The following is a 22,707-nucleotide window of genomic DNA, read 5'->3' as shown; positions in this document are numbered from 1 at the left end:
ACAGTCTATATGTGGAGGCGGGTTGCTTGGGGACGAATACTGGAGAAGACATGCTGCTGTTACATCCTGTATGTGGGTTTAATCTGTGCAGCCAGTCTCCAGTGACCACTCAGAAGCCTTGCTGGGTGAGGGCCCCACCTGTCCACACCTACTTTCTAAAAACACTTGGTTGGTGCCAAGAAAGATATTGGTAGACACCATGGTGTCCACAGGCTCCATTTTGGGGACCCCTGGATCAGGATCTTTACTGCTTGGAGGACCAAAGTTATATGAGTTGTTTGTCATTTATGCATGGGTACTTTCACTCATGTTCGCCCCCCAGTCTGTCTCGGTTGTTCCTTGGAGTTATGCATGAGTTTCCCCTCCACTAGAGATGACCTCGCTGGCAGTTTTTGCAATGTCCGGGTCTTCCCATTCCTCTGATAATCCGATTCTTCTCTCTCCCCTGAGCAAAGCCAATTACAAAGCAGCCAAAGTAAACCAATTACAAAGCAGCATTTCAAGGGGCAGGACTTGATTTGAGCTTGGGGACTTCTGGTGCAGAGATTCCCAACAGGAAAGTGTGGGTCCAGGCAGCGAGCAACGGACCTCACGTAAAACTCCCACGCATCAACGACCGTTGTGTCTTAACAGAGAGGAGGCAAAAGGTGTTTCAAAGGCCCATGGCTGTTGAAGTGGGTGTTTCGGATTGTATAATATTACAGCTATTGAATTTGGAGGATTGTTGTTGACGAGACTCTTGTTCTAAACTTTAGTTTATTGCTGTTGGTGTTGGCATATTTTGATGGAAGCTGCCCGGAGCCTTGGAGAGGAGGGACAGAAATATTTCAAGGAAGCAAACGTTAAAAAGTGACAGTGCTGGGGAGGAATCTTCCCATGCCAGGTGCCAAAAGGGCAAGTTGGCCAACGTGAGGAATTTGCTTTCTTGGGGGCTGTGCCCACCACGATTTATGCAAGTTCTGGTGTGTTCTAAGAAACCAATTCCACGATACATTCCATTTAAAGAATTATGACGATTGGAGTCACTGAAATTGCAGTTTCCAGAGGAAGCCCTGAGGTAGGGGAGGGCTTTTCAAGCCTTCCTCTACTTGGCCCCCACCTGCAAGCTGCTTTTCCTACTGCTGCGGGAAAATGCAAATATCCATAAGTATTTTGCCTAGATGTGCTAAAGTAGGGTTGCCACAGCTCCGGGTGGGGAAATACCTGGAGATTTTTGTGGTGGAGCCTGAGGAGGATGGGGTTTGGGAGGGAGGGACCTCAGCAGGGTATAATGCCAAATTAGGTTGCCAACCTCCAGGTACTAGCTGGAGATCTCCCGCTATTATGATTGATCTCCAGCCGATAGAGATCAGTTCACCTGGAGAAAACGGCAGCTTTGGCAATTGGACTCTATGGCATTTAAGTCCCTCCCCTCCCAAACCCCACCCTCCTCAGGCTCCTCCCCCAAAACCTCCCACCGATGGCGAAGAGGGACCTGACAACCCTAGTGCCATGGCAGGCGCTCGTGCATGCATTGCCCGCTGACCCTCAGCTGGACAGCGAGCAGCCAGGTGGATTGGCGGGGGTTTGCCCGCCACCACCTGGCACTTAGTACAGGTGTGAGGGTAATTAACAAAGTGCAAACATTTATATAAATAGCTACACAAAGTTTTCTGTTTTATCTTGTTTTATCTGGCTAAAGGCCGTAAATGAATTATCTATCTATCTATCTATCTATCTGTCTGTCTGTCTGTCTGTCTGTCTGTCTGTCTGTCTGTCTGTCTGTCTGTCTATCTATCTATCTATCTATCTATCTATCTATCTATCTATCTATCCAAATACAATACTGAACATCAACTAGCCTATCATATACATCCATAAACTATCCTAATACATAATACACACATGAACACACGAACCAAAGTGTTAATTCAGTCATCAATAGTCCAAATATCATGTAAGGAGTATTTCCGTGAAGGCTCCCATGAAGTGGAGCCACAGAAAGGCGGGGGTTCGTGTGTTCATGTGTGCATTATGTCTATTAGGATAGTTTATGGATGTATATGATAGGCTAGTTGATGTTCAGTATTGTATTTGTGTAGCTATTTATATAAATGTTTGCCCTTTGTTAATTACCCTCGGAGCTGTGCTGATTTCCAAACCTTGTGGTGCTAGCACAGGGGTGTCTTTTTCCTACAAACCACTGGGCACTTGGCAACCGTAGCCTTTTCACCCCTGGCCCCTCCCTGGTGGAACTCTCTTTCTGGGGAGACCCGGGCCCCGAGGGTCTTGGCACAGTTCGGCAGGGCCTGTAAGACCAAGATGTTCCGCCAGGCCCATGGTGGAGGGCATCAGTGGTTTAAATTATGGCTTTCTTCCCTTCCCCCATTTTTTTGTCTGTATTGATTATGATGGGGGGTATGTGTCCTGATTGTTCCCTTGGGCTCTCTATGGCCTAGTGTTTTATCACCAGCACTGATTAGTATAATCAGATTTAATGGCTTTTAAGATAATTGTTTGTAATGTTTAAATTTTTTATTGATTCTTGGAATTTATTTATTGGTTCTTTTAAAGTTGTTGGCTGCTCTGAGCCCAGCCCTCAGTGGGAAATAGAGAGGGTTATAAATTGAATATATTTGTTTATTATGGGCTTGTTATGGGGATTTTATTGCTTCTTATGAAGATTTTTTTTGCTGTTTTTATTGTTTTATATGATTATGGACTGTATGTTATGTTTTAATGATGTTACCCACCCTGAGCTGGCTTGCTCCTTAAAGTAGTTTGGGGATGCTGGCAGGCATGCAGGGTTTGTAGCTACTCGAAGGGAAATACCATTCCAGTTGTCAATGCCGTTCTAATAACAAGGTTCTTCGTTTATGCTCTGGCTGTCAAGCAAAGAGGCCAAAAAGAAAAGGGAAAGAAAGACATTGAAGGTCAGGTTGCCAACTCTGAGTTGGGAAATTCCTGGAGATTTGGGGGTGGAGCACAGAGAGGGCAGGGCTTTGGCAGGGATCAGAACTCAGTCGGACTATAACACCAAAGAGTCCACCCCTCCCAAGTTGCCATCTCCTCCAGGGGAATTGATCTCCGTAGTCTGGAGATCAGTTGTACTGGGAGGTCAGCATACAAAAGCCAGCTGCTGCTGCTGCTGCTGATGTTCTTCTTCTTCTTCTTCTTCTTCTTCTGCTTTTTTTGTTTTTTGGAGTATCCATACAACATTCCCTCCTAATTGCCCACTTTCTGTGTTTCCCCCCATTTTGCTGTCACCTTGCTCAAGCCTGATGATCTTTTGGGAAAGATGGTGGTCAAAATGGCTGCATACTGCATGGACCGGGGCTCAGTGGTAGAGGAGGGGCCGTGGCTCAGTGGTAGAGCATCTGCTTGGCATGCAGAAGGCCCCAGGTTCAATCCCCGGCATCTCCAGTTACAGGGACTAGGCAAGCAGGTGATGTGAAAAAGGTCTGCCCGAGACCCTGGAGAGCTGCTGCTAGTCTGAGCAGACAATACTGACTTTGATGGACCAAGGGTCTGATTCAGTATAAGGCAGCTTCATGTGTTTCTGTGACCATTCCATAGATCCTGCCCACATCAGCAGTATTACCTTCACTTCCGCCCCCCATCACCCCCCTCCTGTGACACCAGAGCATGGGTCCCCAACCTAGTACCCATATTCCCCTCCAAGTGTTTTTAGAAAGTGGGTGGGGCCAGGTGGGGATGTTACCTAGCAGGGCTTCTGATCGGCCACTGGAGATCTGATAGTCTGGGCAGTTTAAAATAAAATTGTTTTGATGGCAGCTGCCAGTGCAGAGTTGGTTTTATTCTCTCTCTCACTCCTCTTTGCCAGTGAATTTTTAAAAAATTACTATTCTTAATCCCCTACACATTTTGGGAGTGTGGCTGGTTCTCTTTCCCACCCCCATGGCCTGGAATTGAACCTGGGACCTTCTGCGTGCAAAGCAGAGGGTCTTCCACTGAGCCAGGGCCCCTTCCACAATTGGATGTGACATAAGAACATAAGAAAAGCCCTGCTGGATCAGACCCAGGCCCATCAAGTCCAGCAGTCCGTTCACACAGTGGCCAACCAGGTGCCGCCTCCAGGAAGCCCACAAGCAAGACTACTGCAGCAGCACCGTCCTGCTGGTGTTCCACAGCACCTAATACAATAGGCCTGGTCCTCTGATCCTGGAGAGAATAGGTATGCATCATGACTAGTATCCATTTGCCAACAGCATTGTCAGTCCCTGGAGCATTCGTTGTCAACAGCATTGTCAGTCCATGGAGCCAGCTACAGTGTTTGGTCTTTCAGAAGTTTCCCAGTGGTCCACCCACCCCCACTGACATTTAGACAGGCATCCAGTAATTAGTTCAGGCCGCAGCAAGTTCCGTTTCCAGCTGCCGGCCGGGCCTTGATTTACTACACTTCGGAATAATTGCTGCTCCCTATTAAGTGGCAGAAGCCGCCTCCCATACGAAATGCAGAAGGGAAGTGGTCAGCTCCCGGCTGTTCTCTGTCCTGACTGGCAGGGATTAGAGATGGTTCCCAACGTGCGAGCCAGGGCGCCAAGATACGAGGAGGATGTCAAAATGGTCTGAGCGGATGCTGGCAGGGCCCCGTGGCTTGGACCTAGGCAGCAGCGATGTCATTGGCCATTGACGTGTGGGAGTTGGACCTGAGGTTCGTTGCTCGCTGGACCCACACTTTCCTGTTAGGAATCTATGCGCCAGCAGTCTCCAAGCCCAAATCAAGTCCCTGCCCCTTGAAATGCTGCTTTGTAATTGGCTTACTTTGTAGAGCTTACTAGGAGAGACAATCCCCCCAAAAAAACCCAATTGCCAAATTAAAAAAAAAACATTTTAAGAACAAAAAACCAAAAACGGAACAAGCTGAAAGGGGGGGGGAGAAATCCAAGCCTCAGTTTTAAAAGCCTTTCTTCTACTCAGAAAGAGCTCAGAGGAAGAAGGAAGCATTTGAATCCCCGCCTCTTTACATGCTGCTTTGTAATTGACTTACTTTGTAGTACTTGTGTGTGTGTAAAGTGCCGTCAAGTCGCAGCCGACTTATGGTGACCCCTTTTGGGGTTTTCATGGCAAGAGACTAACAGAGGTGGTTTGCCAGTGCCTTCCTCTGCACAGCAACCCTGGTATTCCTTGGTGGTCTCCCATCCAAATACTAACCAGGGCTGGCCCTGCTTAGCTTCTGAGATCTGATGAGATCAGGCTAGCCTGTGAGAGAAATCCCCCCCAAACCCAATTGCCAAATTAAACAAAAAACATTTTAAGAAGAAAAAACAAAAAATGGAACAATCTGAAAGAAGGTGTGTGTGTGTGTGTGTGTGTGAGAGAGAGAGAGAAATCCAAACCTCAGTTTTAAAAAGCCTTTCTTCTGCTCAGAAAGAGCTCTGAGGAAGCAGGAAGCATTTGAATCCCCCCTCTTTACACGCTGCTTTGTAATTGGCTGTGAGAGAAACCAAGCTTGCATGTCCCACACTTTGCCTCATGCACGGGGATTTCACCCGGACTGAGCTCAGAGGAGAGTGAAGAATCAGGTTAACTGAGGAATGGGAAGTCCCGGGATTTGTGAGGGCTGGCAGTGAGGTCATCTCTAATGGAGGGAAAACTCATGCATAACTCCAAGGAACAACCAAGACAGACCGGGGACGAACGTGAGTGAAAGTACCCATGCATAAATGACCATAGGGTTGCCAACCTCCAGGAGAGGCCTGGGTTCTCCCAAAATTACAGACCAAAGGGTAGATTTAATTCCCCTAAAGCTGTGGCTCTCAGATCCCAAAGTGGGTCACAGCTTTCTCCCAGGTAGATAGCGCAAGACCAGGAGGAAGGGAGGAAAAGGACAGATTGGGTGAGTGTGGGAGAAGAGGCCCTGGCAGCCTTGATAGCACATTTGGGCTTTCCTCTTTGTGATGTGCAAAAAGTCACACACGGGCACGGGACGTTGCCTTAGACTAAATCAGACCCTTGGTCCATCAAGGTCAGTATTGCCTGCTCTGAATGGGCATGGCTCTCCAGGGTCTCAGGTGGGGGTCTTTCACATTCACCTATTTCTTGGTCCCTTTAACTGGAGGTGCTAGAAATTGAACCCGAGACCTTTGGCATGTCAAGCAGATGTTCTGTGGCTGAGCCACAGCCTTTCCCAAAATGCACACACACGGAGCTGCCTTCTACTGAAGTCAGATCCTTGGCCAATCAAGGTCAGTACTGTCTACTGAGAGCCAGCGTGGTGTAGTGGTTAAGAGAGGTGGTTTGGAGCGGTGGATTCTAATCTTGAGAACAGGGTTTGATTCCCCACTCCTCTACATGAGTGGCAGACGCTAATCTGGTGAACTGGGTTCATTTCCGCACTCCTACACACGAAGCCAGCTGGGTGACCTAGGGCTAGTCACAGCTCTCTTAGTGCTCTCTCAGTCCCACCTACCTCACAGGGTGTCTGTTGTGGGGAGGGGAAGAGAAGGTGATTGTAAGCCAGTTTGATTCTTCCTTAAGAGGCAGAGAAAGTCAGAATATAAAAACCAACTCTTCTTCTACTCTGTCTGGCAGCAGCTCTCCAGGGTCTCAGGTAGATGGTCTCTCACATCACCTAGTACATGGTTCTGTTTTAACTGGGGATGCTGGGGTTTGAAACTGGGACCTTCTGCATGCCAATCAGATGCTCTATGTCTAAGCCATGGCCCCTGCCAAGGGAGGTTGGAGAAACTGGCCACCATAGCAGCAACCGAAAGAAGGTCAGCCAAAGCCAGAGAAAGGCTGTGTGAGAGCTAAATTAATGCATCGATCTGGCCACAGAGGACTATACATTTATAAATGCCTGGACACCAAGTCCTATGAGGAAAGGTTGAAGGAGCTGGGTATGTTTAGCCTGAAGAGGAGAAGACTGAGAGGTGATATGATAACCATCTTCAAGTACTTGAAGGGCTGTCATATAGAGGATGGTGCCGAGTTGTTTTCTGTTGCCCCAGAAGGTCGGACCAGAACCAGTGGGTTGAAATTAAATCAAAAGAGTTTCCGTCTAGACATTAGGAAGAATTTTCTAACAGTTACAGCGGTTCCTCAGTGGAACAGGGTTGCTCAGGAGGTGGTGAGTTCTCCTTCCATGGAGGTTTTAAAGAAGAGGTTAGATGGCCATCTGTCAGCAATGCTGATTCTGTGACCTTAGGCAGATGAGAGGGAGGGCATCTTGGCCATCTTCTGGTCACTAGGGGTGTGTGGGGGGGTGTAGTTGTGAATTTCCTGCATTGTGCGGGGGGTTGGACTTGATGACCTTGGTGGTCCCTTCCAACTCTATGATTCTAAATACAACACAAGAAGAACAGTTGGCTTTTATACCCTGCTTTCTATACTGTGACTGACCCAAGGTCACTCAGCAAGCATCAGATTAGAGTCTTTTGCTCTTAACCAGCTTGGTGTAGTGGTTAAGAGCATTGGTTTGGAGCAGTGAACTCCAAACTAGGGGTGGTTTGCCATTGCCTGTGTTTGTGGAGTAACCCTGGATTTCCTTGGTGGTCTCCCATCCACCTACTCATCAGGGCTAACCTCACTCAGCTTCCAGGAGCTGATGACATTGGGCTAGCCTGGGCTATCCAGGTCAGGGCAGAGACTAGCAGAGGTGGTTTGCCATTGCCTGCCTCTGCAGAGTGACTCTGGAATTCTGCGGTGGTCTCCCATCCAAGTCCTAACCAGGGCCGACCCTGCTTAGCTTCTGAGATCTGACGAGATCAGGCAAGCCTGGGCCATCCAGGTCAGGGCTGTCTGAGAAAGAGGCTCCATTTTTTAAAAAAAGTTTTGGAACCACTGCCTTAGAGTTGCCCCTGAAGGTCGGACCAGAACCAACGGGTTGGAATTAAATCAAAAGAGTTTCCGTCTTGACATTAGGAAGAATTTTCTAACAGTTGAAGAGGTTCCTCAGTGGAACAGGCTTCCTCGAGAGGTGGTGAGCTCTCCTTCCCTGGAGGTTTTTAAGCAGAGGCTAGATGGCCATCTGTCAGCATTGCTAATTCTATGACCTTAGGCAGATGATGAGAGGGAGGGCATCGGCCATTTTCTGGGCATGGAGTAGGGGTCACTGGAGGTGTGTGTGGGAGGTTGTTGTGAATTCCCTGCATTGTGCAGGGGGTTGGACTAGGTGAGCCTGGTGGTCCCTTCCATCTCTATGTTTCTATGATTCTTTCTTCCCACTGTCTTGTGAAAATTCCCGTCTTGTCAAAATTAAGCCGATCTCCACCAGAGTGTTTTGTGTGTCCCCCCCCACTCCCACACCACTGAGCACTTCTTCCCTTTTCCGTTCCTCTCGTTGTTCCCCAAAAAGCGAAGGTGCAAAATGAAAGCGGCCAGCAAGTGGGACCCTTTCTCCCTTTATTTCACGTACTCCTGTTGCTGCTTCCTGTTAGTGCACATCTGCACCCAATTGGAACCAGGGGACTGGTAAACTTCTTTGTACCCTATGGGAAAAATCACACGATGACAGGCTCTTAATTTGGTTGTCCGCGCTCTGTGATGGATGGGTGTCTGCCTTTACCCTCTTTTCTTTCTGCCGCAGGGTGATCACACTTAGGCCATTTTTGCATGGTAATTAGCAGCGCATTCCAGGCTGAATTGCCCCGCATATTTTTTTTTGCATTTTTCTCGCTGAACCATCATTCCAGAAGTGACTGCAAAGCCGGCGCATACCTGCTTTGCATTACTAAAGAACCCATTTAACGTGACCTTTGGTTTTTGCTGGGAAGAATTCCCCTCAAGGAACCATGCAAAACATGGTGTGTTAGCTATGCACATGCTAATGGCTATGCAAACAGGAACAAAGGTTCAGGCAAGTGAGTGGGGGCATTTCTCCTTTTGCGTCGGGACCGTGAATAGGCATTTTTAAAGTCACATTTTAAAAAAGAGCTTTGAGCGAGCATCAACATTGACCATGCAAAAATGTCATAGAGTCCTGCTCTCTGCACCCCTTCCGGTGGGTATGCACAGTCGAGCATTGCTGCTAGCAAACCATGTTCGGTTGCCAACCTCCAGGTAGGGCCTGGAGATCACCTGAAATTACAACTGATCTCCAGATGACAACGATCCGTTCCCCTGGAGAACAGGGCTGCTTCGGAGGGTGGACTCTATGGCATGATACCCCACCGAAGTCCCCCACTCTAAATCTCCAGGAATTTCCTGGCCCAGAGTTGGCAACCCTACCACGTGACTTGAGAAGGCAAGGTAGGGTTAGTTGCTGCCGCACCAGGGGGGAATGACAGATGACAGCCTGTGTGGCGTAGTGGTTAAAGTGGCGGACTAAGATCTGGGAGACCCAGGTTTGAATCCCCCCTATGCCATCGAATCTTGCTTGGGTGGCCTTGGGCCAGTCACACACTCTCAGCCTAACCTACCTCACAGGGTTGTTGTGAGGATAAAACAGGGAGAAGATAATTATGTCAGCCACCTTGAGTCACCAGTTGGGAAGAAGGGTAGGGTATAAATGAAGCAAAAACAATACATCTTTCTGCCTTGAAGATTTAAATAACTCGAAATTGCCTTTCTGTATGTGAAGCTTAAAGCACCGTTGAATTTCTTTGCGGCTGAACTTTGCTCATGTGCAGGAGAATGTGGAAGAGAGCTGTTTGCAGTGGAAATGAACTGTCTAGCTAATGTTCAGCAAAGCTATTGATGCCCTGTGTAGAAATGCCTAGAGAGTCAGGCATGCAGCATTGGGGTGGCCCTTGGCCAGTCCGTTTAGTTTGGGGCTTCATGTTTGCCGGTGCTATGAATACTTGCACAGTGGAAATTGTGGCAAATGGCAAGCCTTTGTTACAGAAATATGATCCCGAGCATGGTGTCTTATACTGGATCAAGGGAATTTGGAATTAAAAGATGGGACCTTGTTAGATAACTAGGGTTGCCAACCTCCAGGTACTAACTGGAGATCTCCTGCAATTACAACTGATCTCCAGCCGATAGAGATCAGTTCCCCTGGAGAAAATGGCCGCTTTGGCAACTGGACTCTATGGCATTGAAGTCCCTCCCCTCCCCAAACCCCTTTCTCCTCAGACTCTGCCCCAAAAACCTCCCGCCGGTTGCGAAGAGGGACCTGGCAACGCTAACTCTGCCTGAATTTTGGGAGCTACCATCAAAATCAGTCATGTGGAGTCTCTGGTGCTAACCTCATAATTTGCCCTGGCACAAGTGAACAGCTGGAACCGTCTGCATTCAATGTATGCACCTGGACTCTTTAAAAACCTGGTTCAGATTAAGACCTGTTCACAAGACCTTCTGAATGCATAGCCTTTAAGAAAGGCCCTGCTGGATCAGACCAAGGTCCATCAAGTCCATCAGTCTGTTTACACAGTGGCCAACCAGGGGCCTCTAGGAAGCCCCCAAACAAGACGACTGCAGCAGCGTTGGCCTGCCTGGGTTCCACAGCACCTAATATAATGGGCATGCTCTTCTGATCCTGGAGAGAATAGGTATGCATCATGACTAGTATCCATTTTATGAATAGCCCTATCCTCTATGAATAATTGACCCTGACCCTGTCAGGGTAATCATGTGCATGGACAGGTTTTGGCTTTTGGCACATTGAAGTGTGGGTTAGGTGTGGCATTGCCTGAAGCTGCCTCCTGCAAGGCACATGAGCAGCATGCACAGGCAGGGCCATCTGCAGGGCAACCACTGATGTGCATCTCTTGCAGATCCACATGCCTGTAAGAAGCGCATCTCTGCGTGTGGGTGTAAAGTGCTGTCAAGTCACAGCTGACTTATGGTGACCTCCATAGGTTTTTCAAGGCAAGAGACGTTCGGAGGCGGTTTGCCATCGCCTGCCTCTGCGTGGGCTGAGAGAGTTCTGAGAGAGCCGTGACTGGCCCAAGGTCACCCAGCAGGCTTCATGTGGAGGAGTGGGGAGTCAAACATGGTTCTCCAGATTAGAGTCTGCCACTCTTGACCACTACACCACACTGGCTCTCACCAGAAGAGCTTTTGGAGGTTCGGATAATGATGATACATGATACAATGTGGTGTAGTGGTTAAAAGCGGCAAACTCTAATCTGGAGAACTGGGTTCGATTCCCCACTCCTCCACATGAGCGGCAGACTCTAATCTGGAGAACCAGGTTGGTTTCCCAACTCCTCCACATGAAGCCTGCTGGTTGGCCTTGGGCTAGTCTCAGTTCTCTCAGAACTGTCTCAGCCCCACCTACCTCACAAGGTGTCAGTTGTGGGGAGAAAAAGGAGATTGTAAACTGCTTTGAGGCTCCTTAAAGGTAGAAAAAAGCAGTGTATAAAAACCAACTCTTCTTCTGCTGGGTTTCAGCATTTTATATTATGATTTTATTCTTAGGGATTTGTTTAATTTTAATTACCATTGTACCCCGCTGTGGGAGGAGACATGGTTCAGTGGAAGAGCACTTGCTTGGCATGCAGAAGGTCCCAGGTTCAATCCCAGGCCTCTTCAGCTAAAGAGATCAGGCATTTGGAGGTAGTGGTCTTTTATGCATGGTGACCTACTTTCTCCGCGTTTGCAAGGGGTGGGGGCTCAGATGCTTCCTGCTTTTTGCTGGTGCATAGCATTTTTAGGATTCGCAACAGAAAAGTGTGGGTCAAGAGAGCATTGAACCCCAGGTCAAACTCCCATGCGTAAAAGACCATCAAAGACCTGAGAACCCAGAGAGGTGCCAGATTCAATTCCTGGCATCTCCAGTTAAAAAGATCGGGTATTTGGTGATATAAAAGACCTGAGAACCCACAGAGCTGCAGCCAGTCAGAGGTTACAACTCTGACCTTGATGGGACCACCAAAGGTCTGACTCAGTCGAAGGTGGCTTTGTAGGTATGAAAGCTCTAATTTTGGGGCCTCTACATTAAAAGATTTAGCTCAACTTCTGAGAGTTCACAGAGTGCAGTTTACTTGGCACAGTTGCAGTGTTTTTAATCTATTTATTGCACTTCATTTGTACCCTGCCTTTCTCCCCAATGCGGACCCAATGTGGCTTACATCGTTCTCCTCTTCTCCATTTTATCCTCACAACAACCCTATGAGGTAGGTTGCTGCTCTATTTAAGTATTTGAAGGGCGGTCACTTGGAGGAGGGCAGGGAGCTGTTCCTGTTGGCAGCAGAGGTCAGGACTCGCAACAATGGGTTGAAATTGCGGGCGGAAAAATAGGTATTAGGAAAAATGTTGTTACAGTAAGGGTTGTTTGACAGTGGAATCGGCTAACTATGGAGGTGGTGAGCTCCCCCTCACTGGCAGTCCTTAAGCAGAGGCTGGACAAACCCTTGTCTGAGTTGCTCTAGGCTGATCCTGCATTAAGCAGGGGGTTGGACTAGATGGCCTCTATGGCACCTTCCAACTCTATGATTCTATGTGAATATGTGACTGGCCAAAGGTGACCCAGCCAGCTTTCATGGGTGACCATGGGTAGGAGAATTGTGACTAGCCTCAGTTTAGTCATTGTAGCTTCTTGGGAGAGTTCAGGCTTGATTTGATGTAGAACTCATCTTGGAAATTCTTTGAAATCTATATCTTTGAAACAGGTAAATGTTGTCATGGTAAGTCTACGAACGGAGACTCACAGATGATAGCAGTTCCCAGGAAGATTTGGGAAAGTGGTGTGTTGAACTCATGACAAGAACCATGGAAGAATCATGGAAAGAGCCAGCGTGGTGTGGTGGTTAAGAGCGGTGGTTTGGAGAGGTGGACTCTAATCTGGAGAACCGGGTTTGATTCCCCACTCCTCCACATGAAGCCTTGGGCTAGTCCCAGCTCTCTCAGCCCCACCTGCCTCCCAGGGTGTCTGTTGTGGAAAGAGGAATGGAAGGTGATTGTGAGCCGGTTTGATTCTGCCTTAAGTGGTAGAGTAAGTCGGCATTTAAAAACCAACTCTTCTTCTATCCCATTTCTTCCCATCTTCATTTTATCCTCCCAACAACCCTGCAAGGTAGGTTAGCCCAAGAGATTGTGATCTGGCCCAGGGTCACCCACTACGTTTCATGGCTGTGCGAGAATCGGAACACAAGTTTCATAGTCCCTGTCTGGCATTCTAAGGGTGAAAACGCATGGTCGCTTTAACCTCCTTTATTCCGTTTCATCCAGGATTCAGCCAAGATCGAACGCATGCGTTTCGCCAAACGTACGTTCGATCCTGGCTGAATCCTGGCTGAAACAGGGAATAAAGGAGGCTAAAGCGACCATGCATTTTCGCCCTAGCTCTCACACCACATTGATTGTTTCATATGCAATAGTACCAGACCCTTTACTATGCAATTTAAAGGGTGTGAAATGTATTTCTACCACAATATTCATTGTCCTTTATTACATTAGAGTTTGCAAAATATTGGATAGAGGATAGCCCCTCCATAAAGCTCCTTCAATGGGCTTTAAACTGACCACATGCTATTAAATGTATTAAAAACTTGAATGGCTGGCATCTTTCAAGGGGGGGGAGGAGAGAGTTTTGAGATTTGCTATTTTATTTTTGGATTTAGCTGTGGATGTTTTGACTATTATCATAAGCTGCCTTGAACCACAAGAAGAGGTGCAATATAAAGTTTTGATAGATAAATAAATAAATATTTGAAAGATGACGATCAGCAGTTATGTATAGGATAGCCCAGGCTAGCCTGATCTCAGAAGCTAAGCAGAGTTGGCCCTGGTTAGTATTTGGAAGAAAGACCACCAAGGAAGGCCAGGGTCACTATGCAGAGGCAGGCAATGGCAAACCACCTTTGAATATCTCGTGCCTTGAAAACCCTATGGGGTTGCAGCAAGTCAGCTGTGACTTGTCGGCAAAAAAAAATGTTTTGATTTTTTGGGGAATATGATCATTCATTTGTGTAACTAGTATCCTTCTACATACTCTGTTATCATGTCATTCAAATGAAAGGCAAATAATTCTTTCAAAGGTGGTCGGCAATTCTGATAAACAGAAGACCTGTGGGAGAATTTTAGAAAAAAATGGAAGCTCTATTTTGAATACACTCAACTGAATCTCCAACTATTTATAGTAGATTACGCTGAATTGGAATATTAACCTTGATTAGAGTAGTAATAAAACGCAGGGTAGGATTCAGAGGCGAGTTTTATAAACTGGAAATAACAACGTATAACCTGATTAATAATGTATGTTAAGTAACGGCAGTAATATACAAACAGGGATTTATTATATAAAATAGTAAAAATCAGTTAAGAATATTGGTTTTTCAGTGATAGTGGCTATGTTATCCTATGAGAGCAATTCTTGTTCATCTGCGTGGCTTCTATGCAGTCCAGCCACAGAAAGATTTGTCAGCTTCTAGCAAAATCGAAAGTGAGAGTGCTCCCCCTCCCCTCGGGGCATGCAGCCTTCCCACCCAAATGGTCATATGACCAAGGGGGAGGGAGCACTCTCCCTCCCAGTTCTCTTTCTGCCACCATGGAGAGAGAACGTGACTTTAGCTTCTCTTCATTATGGAGTCTAAAAAGGCTCCTCTCTTCAAAACTTGCCACTCTTGCGGCACTAAAATGGCAAAAACTGATTGCCATAAAGATTGCCTTCTTTGTCTGGGGGAAGATCATATTCCTTTCGCCTGTAAGAGCTGTGCTAAGCTCACTCTGAGGGCATTGAAGGCCCAGACTGATCGTCTCAAGTCTCATCTTTACATGGAGTCCCTTCGTCCGAATCCAGGGGAAGGTACTTCCAAACAGCCGGCTGGCCCTGAAGAACGGGCTTCGGCTTCCACAGAGCCCGCGAAGAAACTTCCTCATCGGGAGACTCAACAGAATGCCGGATGTACGTCTGAGCGAGGCAAATCCTCCCTTCGGTCCTCTAAGAAAACGAAATCCGTCATTAAACCGGCCACATTCATTGCCCCGGTCTTTCCAGAGCACCAAAAGCCTTCGTTGAAATCGCCTCGGCACCGATCTCAGTCAAAATCGCCTCGGCGCCGAACACCAGTGAAATCGCCTCGCGCCGATCCTCATCAAGGTCTCCCCGACACCGATTGAACTCTCCTCGGTGGCTATCGTCGGTCGTCGTTGATGTGTCCCTGTGCCAACCAATGCGGCGGATAGTTCTTGAGGACATGCCTCTTCATGATTCCCTGGCTAACCCCTCTGCTACGGTTCAGAGCAGGTCCCAGGATGATCATCAGTTCCATACTCAATTCCTTACACAACTGTATAAGGATGTGCCTTTGTCGACGCCGGACAAGCTTCCTCTGAAGGTTGATGTTGGCGCCATTACACCGAACCCACCTGCCTTCGGCGCCGGAGCAGTTGGCACCGCTGCACAGGTCCAAGCCCATGGATCCGACGCATGCCATCGATATGGATCAAGCAGCCCTTCGGTGTTGACCCATCGATGGAGACCTCATTCCGGAGCCAATCGTGGTGCCCAGGCTCGATCAAGTTCTCGGAGCCTATCCGAATTCCATCGCCTGTCTGATCATCGACGTCGGTCTAGATCCCACCGCCCGTCCGATCATCAGCGCCGGTCACAATCCCACCACCTGTCCGATCATCACTGCCGGTCTAATTCTCGACACCAGTCAAGATCCCATCGCCTGTCCGATCACCGGCGCCAGTCAAGATCCCACCACTGGTCCTATCATGGAGGTCGCTCTACATCTAGGAGCTGCTCCGTTTCTTGGCGCCGACGTTACCGGCGCTGACATCCTCGATACCGATCAGATTCTTCAAGGTCCTCTTCCTCCTACGACTCAGAATCCAGACGTCGTAGAGGGACCCGACATAGCCGATCGTCCTCGACACAGTACCGCAGATGTAGAAGTCGGTCGCCTTGCTGTCACCGACATAGATGCCGCGGCGACTTTCGTCATCGCTCCTTGCATCAAGTCCCTCATGTTGATCCTCGGCACCGAGAGGCTTCTCGGGACCGTGCGTTGCAGAGGCAAGAAACCACTCAGGAGATTTCTCCTCCAGGCTCTCCTGCCATTGTCATGGACACAGCCCACTCTGAGTCTGATGCTACGGCTACTCAGTGTCATGGTCTCTGACATAATTATGGTATTTTGTGTACATGTGCAGAATTAATTCCATGTAGAACTTGAACACAACATACAAACTGAACCACAAACTGCAGAGGTTTGTGTAATGAAAAGCCTGGCAACAGCTTGCAAAATGCAAATGTCCTTAGAACAGGCTGACTGAATTCTCTCAAGGTCTGAATTCTTTCAAGAGCTAACTAACTTACCCTGGTCTTGTCCTTGAAGGGAGAAGAACAGTCATTCTTCACTATCTGCCAGAAAGGTGTATCTGAAATTATCCTTCCTGATTCAGCTGCCAGCTGTCAGCTGCTCATATCTCAAGAGCAGAAAAGTCCTGCTATCCTCAAACCTTGAGAAGGTCTACTCAAAGACCTCAAGGCTATAAGTGCAGTAAGCTTCTTGTTTTCTATAACCTTGCTGAAGGCTATGTTTCCTACTGACCAGATGGTTACATGTTACAATGTGAGCAATAATTGTGTTTTATGATTTATATAGTTATATATTTCACAGTGGGTAGCCGTGTTAGTCTGTTTGCAGTAGTCAAAAAGGGCAAGAGTCAAAAAGGGCAAGAGATTTAAGAGTAGCAGTTCTCTTACAAAGGAATTTTAAAGGGAGATTGGAAAGAGAAACTGCTAAATTACAGTTGATATTCAAACTAAAGTCAATGCATTTACCTGGGCTGAATAAAGACCTTGCATTCATGGCCCATTACCAATGCTGATTTCTCCACACCCATCTCTCCCCTGGACATCACAGACTCTTCTGCATATCACACCTAATCCCATCAAGCTTGCTATTCACATTTACATACTGTTCCTCTACTTAAAGACCGATGGATTCACATTCTAGCTGTATCTGAAGAAGTGAGCTGTGGCTCACAAAAGCTCATACCCTACCAGAAAATATTTTTTGTTAGTCTTTAAGGTGCTACTGGACTCTTGCCCTTTTTGACTATAGTTATATATTGTATTGTAGATTTCTAAATAGTCTCATTTAATGCGTATTGTACTGAAGATGAGAATGGTATGAAAATTGAGTATATGGAGTGATCATGGAGCTCAGAAATGATTGTTTATACTTTAAGCAAAATAGACTGAAAGGAAAGGAAGCCCATATTTGGTCATGGGGAGAAGCTAATAACCTGAACAGCTGCAACTAAGACGAAAATGTGTAATAAAGATGATGTCACTTCACACACTGAAATACTGAAATGGCTGTATGAGCTCAAGGCTAGTAACCTGCTATGTTGTAGAATTCAAGGTTCTGATATTGTAAACATTTAATACTGCTCTTTCAGCTGAAGGTCATAGCTGCAGAAGCACTCAGCTGCAGAAGCACTCAGCTACAGAAGCTGTCAGATAGACAGAGCCATGTCCTTTAACCATTGCAGATGGCTGTCAGGTGCATAGTACTGCTTATTGAACTACTAACTGACTAAATTATGGTTTATTTATAGAATATGTTAGTCAAAGGCTGCTGGAGCCGTAGTTGACAGGACCTGCACATCTATATGATATATGGCTCTGAAAAAGTATAAATAGAGACCTTTCTCTGACTAAAGGTTAGAGAAGATCCTGATGGTCTGACCTATGGACTTCCTCCATATATCAAAGATGTAAAACTTTGACAGCCTAGTTCTTGCATGAATTAGGAACCTGATTCTTGCATGAATTAGGAGAAATCATTTATTTTTGTCTCTATTTCTGGAGAACTCTTACAGAGAGAGGTATTATGCCACACAGTCTATCTCTCTGAAGACTGATTGTGCGGAATAACTGTCTGTACAATGCTTCATCCTGAATATTTGATGAAGGTCCTTATACTCTAAGGATTATAAGTGTAAGGATCTTACCATGTTTGAATATGGAAACACTGAGAACTCATTTGCTCTAACAAGACTAATGTCTTCTCATAAGATCTATCTTATGTATAGACTTCCTAGTTCTGACAGACAAGAAGTAAATGCAGCTTCTCTAAGAAGCCCACTACCAGAGCATATTTCAGGGGTTTCTCTACACAAGGAGGAAGCACTGAATATACTCTGCAGTCAGTTCTAAGACTGAGGTCTCACACAGAACTGTCTGACATACATATGCATACATAAACATGCATCACAGCCAACAATGGTTAACACATAGAATTACTCTAATTGGAATACATATAATTGGATACATGGATGGAGATCCATGGAGCCTTAAGCTCTTAAACTGAACTATACACAATACTCTCTAAAGATTGGCACTGCCAGAGAGATTGTAGAATAGAGTTTATACTCTACACATAATGTTAAGCTTTACACATAGCTTCAAATACTGATTAATTACAGTATAGCTCTTAGCTATACAGCAAGGCTTACAGCAATGCTTACTCAAAGATGGCTTTCACATAGCCTTTTCTAATCTGAACATGGGCTTCAGACCCATAAACCTCAAACATATAGAAACTCTATGGTTTGCTAGAAGCTGACAAATCTTATCTGTGACTGGCCTGCGCCTGTGCAGTCCCAATGTGGGACTGCATAGAAGACCACCAGATGAACAACAGTTACAGTAAGTGAAACTCTGTTTTTATGCAGTTAGAATGTTGCAAATATCAGTATGTATATATATTTTTCTTTAATTAAAATTTATGTGGGGGGGAAAGGGTGGTGGGCAATTTGTCCGCCAGGTATGAATGTCGCTCTTCTGGGGGCTGATCATTTTTTGGGAGAGGCCCAGCTGGCTGACCCTGAGACAGTTTGAAAAGTAAACCCTCCCCTGATCCGGACAGGCTGGGCTCTCTCACGCCTGTCTTCTCTTTCTCTTGCAGTAAGTGTTGCCTTGTTTGAGAACTGCACGGGGTGTGTGATGTGCTCCGAGGACAACGGCTGTAGCACCTGCCAACAGAGGCTGTTCCTGCTCATCTGGAGGGACGGGATCCGCGAGTTCGGTGCCTGCGTCCACGCCTGCCCACCGGGCTACTTTGGACTGCGAGGCAAAGAGCTCAACAGATGCAGTAGTATGTGTTTGACTACAAACAGGGAGCTTGCCCAGCCTGCCCGTTCTCTGATAGTTGCGGCAGACCCCAGCTTGTAACAGACAACTACAACATGGGACATAGGGTTGCCAATAGGGCTGTTGAAAAAAAAAATCAGTCCGGTTCGGATTCAGCCAAACCCTGCCCAACTTGGGTCTGGTTCGGCTGAATTCTGAACCGCCCCTGTTCAGGAATGCCAAATTCGGCATTCCTGAAAATTTTTGGTTCAAAGCCCCCCCCCCGCCCCCTTCCAGGGACTCCCGGGAAAGTGGGCGGGGGGAGTTTAAAGACCCCCGCCCCCTTCCCAAGACTCCCAGGAAAGCGGACAGGGGGGTTAAACTGCTCCATGCTGCCTGCCCAGGCAGCGTGGAGCAGTTTAAGGACCCCCCCCACCGGGTTTCAAGGGACTCCCAGGAAACCGGGTGGGGGGTCTTTAAAGGCGGGAAAGGCAGATTCGGGGAACGCCGAACCTGCCGAATTTATCCGGCAATCGCCCAACTTGCTGAATTTGGCGTGTCGTTTTCCTGCCTTTTTTTGAGTTCGGTTCCATCTGAACTGAAAACCCCCGAAATGGGGGAAATTCGGCTGTTTGTTCAGTTTGGACGAACCAAATCGACAGCCCTAGTTGCCAACTCCAGGCTGGGACACCCCTCCTAAGTGGCCATTTCCTCCAGGAAAAATGATCTATGTTCTGGAGAGAGGGTTGCCAACCTCCAGGTGGCAGCTGGAGATTTCCTGGGATTACAACTGATCTCCAAGCGATGGAGATCAGTTCCCCTGGAGAAAATGGCTGGTTTGGAAGGTGGGCTCTGTGGCATTAAACCCCCCTCCCCAAATCCCAACCTCCTTGGGCTCCAGCCCCCAAATGTCCAGGTATTTCCCAACCCAGAGCTGGCAGCCCTATCTGGAGTTCAATTGTAATTCCAGGGCCTTTTATGCATGGCTGTTTCCCTCGCAGTCACCCCTCCAGTGTCTTCGGGTCTTTATTCTGATTATGCATGCCGTTTCCGACCGTCAGAGGTCACCTCGCTCTCCCCCTGTGTTTTCCTGCGTTTTGCCTGCGTTTTCAGGGACCTGTTTTACTTAAAATTTGAAAATGCAGGCAAAACACAGGGAAACACAGGGGGAGAGCGAGGTGACCTCTGACGGTCGGTAACGGCACGCGTAATCACAACAAAGACCAGAGGTCAAACGAGGTGTGACCGTGAGGACAACAGCCATGCAAAAAACGGCCCAGGAGAACTTCATTCCTCACCTGGAAGTTAATAACCGTACTGGCCTTAGGGTTGCTAGGTCCCTCTTCACCACCGGTGGGAGGGTTTCTGGGGCAGAGCCTGAGGAGGGCAGGGTTTGGAGAGGGGAGGGTCTTCAGTGCTACAGAGTCCAACTGCCAAAGCAGCCATTTTCTCCAGGGGAACTGATTTCTGTCTCCTAGAGATCAGTTGTAGTAGCAGGAGATCTCCAACTAGTACCTGGTGGTTGGCAACCCTAACTGGCCTAGTGGCTAAAGTGTTCCGGGACATGGATGTAGCTGTTCTATTACAGATGAACACGGCTGCCCTCTTCAGCTGGCTAAGAGAAGAAGCTCTGAATTAGAACATGTGAAATTGACATCACACATGCAGTACACAACACCTGGAGATGTTTGCCTCTGGCAGGATTCTGGCAGGATTCTGGTTCTGGAGTTGTTAATAGGGCTGTTGAAAAAAAATTCGGTATAGTTCGGATTCGGCTGAATTCGGCCCGTCTGGATTCGGGATATGCCGAAGTCCGAACTCCCCCACTTCGGGTCCGTGCAATTCGGCGTGAATTCAAAGTTCAGGAAAAAAATTCGGCAGAATAAAGCCATTAAAAACACAACCATGCCTTTCCGCGGCTCCGGGGGGCATTTTTGGGGGTAGAGGTCCCAAACTTTCAGCGGAGCTTCAAAGGACCCTCCTTGCAAGACCCCCCAAGTTTTGTAAAGATTGGGTCGGGGGGGCTGAGATATGGGCCCCAAAAGGGGTCCCCCACCCTTAATGTGCATCTATGAGCAGAGCTTGCTGCCCACAGACAAAGCTCCCAGCCCCGACAAACAGCTGAGCTGCGGGGAGCAAGGGCGGGGCAGGTGCGAAGAAGTTTGCAAAGCAACACAACTGCAAAGCAACACAACTGCAAAGCAACACAACTATGCAAAGTAACACGTTTGCAACCATGCAAAGCAACACCTGACACCTGGTAGTTTGCAAACCATGGAAAGGGACAGAGGCAGCTAGCTATGCATAATGAGCAGGAGGGGGTGGAATTTCCCCTTTTGCATCGGACTGGGGACCAGGCAAATGCATCCTTTAAGTCACCATTTGAAAACCAGTTTTGAGCAAGCATCAAAATAGACCTAACCGATCTTATGAATGAGGGAAAACCTGAGGACACACAACTGAAGCCCCCCCTCAAACCAGGGAGAGAGAGACTCGAGGGGGCACACACACCCCAGGCAGAACGGGCAAAAGCCCCCTTTGGCTCCCCCACCCACCCACAGAAACTGCTCCCTCCCCCCCCACACACACTCTGCTCCCCCCCCACACACACACACAGGAGAAAAATTATACATTAAAGCCCCCAAAGGGGTCTTACTGTGGCTGTCTTCTGTTCCATCAGGAGGGGCTGGGAGGACTGGGTAATCCAATACAATTCTATTTAAGCACGGGAGGTTTTGCCTTGGATTTGCCGCTCTGGATATGCATACAGGATCGGGTGATCCATTCATCCCAATAGGGAAAAGGGGAAAGCCCATATCTCGGGATCCCCTGACCCAATGTTTACAAAACTTGGGGGGTCTCTTAAAAAGGCTCGTCTGAAGCTATGCTGAATGTTTGGGGGCTGCACCCCCAAAAATGCGCCCCCTGCAGCCATGGAAAGAGAAAAGGGGGGAGCCCATATTTCTGCCCCCACTGAACCCATCTTTACAAAACTTGGGGGGTCTCCTAAGAAGGCTTGTCTGAAGCTATGCTGAAAGTTTGGGGGCTGCACTCCCAAAAAAGCACCCCCTGCAGCCACGGAAATGGAAAAGGGGGGAAGGAAAAGGGGTGGAGCCCATATCTCGGGACCCCCTGACCCAATGTTTACAAAACTTGGGGGGTCTCTTAAGAAGGCTTGTCTGAAGCTCTGCTGAAAGTTTGGGGTCTCTACCCCCAAAATGCACCCCCTGCAGCCATGGAAAGGAGTGAATGTGCACACTCACCCCCCCACGAGGATTTCTCTCTCTTTCTCTCCCCGGCCGGGCCGCACAGCAGCTGATTCCTCCAGTACTCAATCCTGACTGATTGGCCAGAAGAAGACCCAGCTTGGCCACTGATTGGCCGGGGGAGAATGCTGCTTACTGACGGTTATGCTGCTGCGTCCTGAATTTGCCGAATTTATTAGTGAACTCCCGAACTCGCTGAATTTGGCTCCCCCGTTTCCCCGCCATTTTTGAGTTCGGTTTGTCCCGAACTAAAAACCACCGAATCAGGGGAAATTCGGCTGTTTTTCGGTTCGGGCCGAACCGAATCGACAGCCCTAGTTGTTAACAGTCTGCAGAATGGAATACATTTAAGATGGAGTGCTTGAATTCATTCAGAGCAGGAATGAATCTTGGCTCAGATTTATTTCAACCCACCCAACATTCTCATTTTCTCTAGTGGGAAGTGAAGTTTAAGACTGCCAGGATATTCTGCCCCTTGGCCCTTTGGCTTCTTTCTCTCATAGTGACAGCCAGCATTGG

The 22,707-nt window shown here is 47.8% G+C and overlaps 1 protein-coding gene across 1 annotated transcript in view; it reads left to right on the top strand.

Annotated features, from left to right (window-relative positions):
- Positions 1-22,707, top strand: part of RSPO4 (R-spondin 4) — a 45,155-nt gene that overhangs the window by 15,137 nt on the left and 7,311 nt on the right. The window contains exon 2 of the mRNA XM_056844917.1: positions 18,759-18,947. Coding sequence (XP_056700895.1) covers positions 18,759-18,947 — 189 coding nt within the window. The remainder of the gene's footprint in view (positions 1-18,758; positions 18,948-22,707) is intronic.

Source organism: Euleptes europaea, chromosome 2 (assembly GCF_029931775.1).
Source record: "Euleptes europaea isolate rEulEur1 chromosome 2, rEulEur1.hap1, whole genome shotgun sequence".
NCBI classification, from domain to species: Eukaryota; Metazoa; Chordata; class Lepidosauria; order Squamata; family Sphaerodactylidae; genus Euleptes; species Euleptes europaea.
The sequence above is the reverse complement of the archived record's forward strand: the minus strand, read 5'-3'. Positions and strand labels throughout refer to the sequence as shown.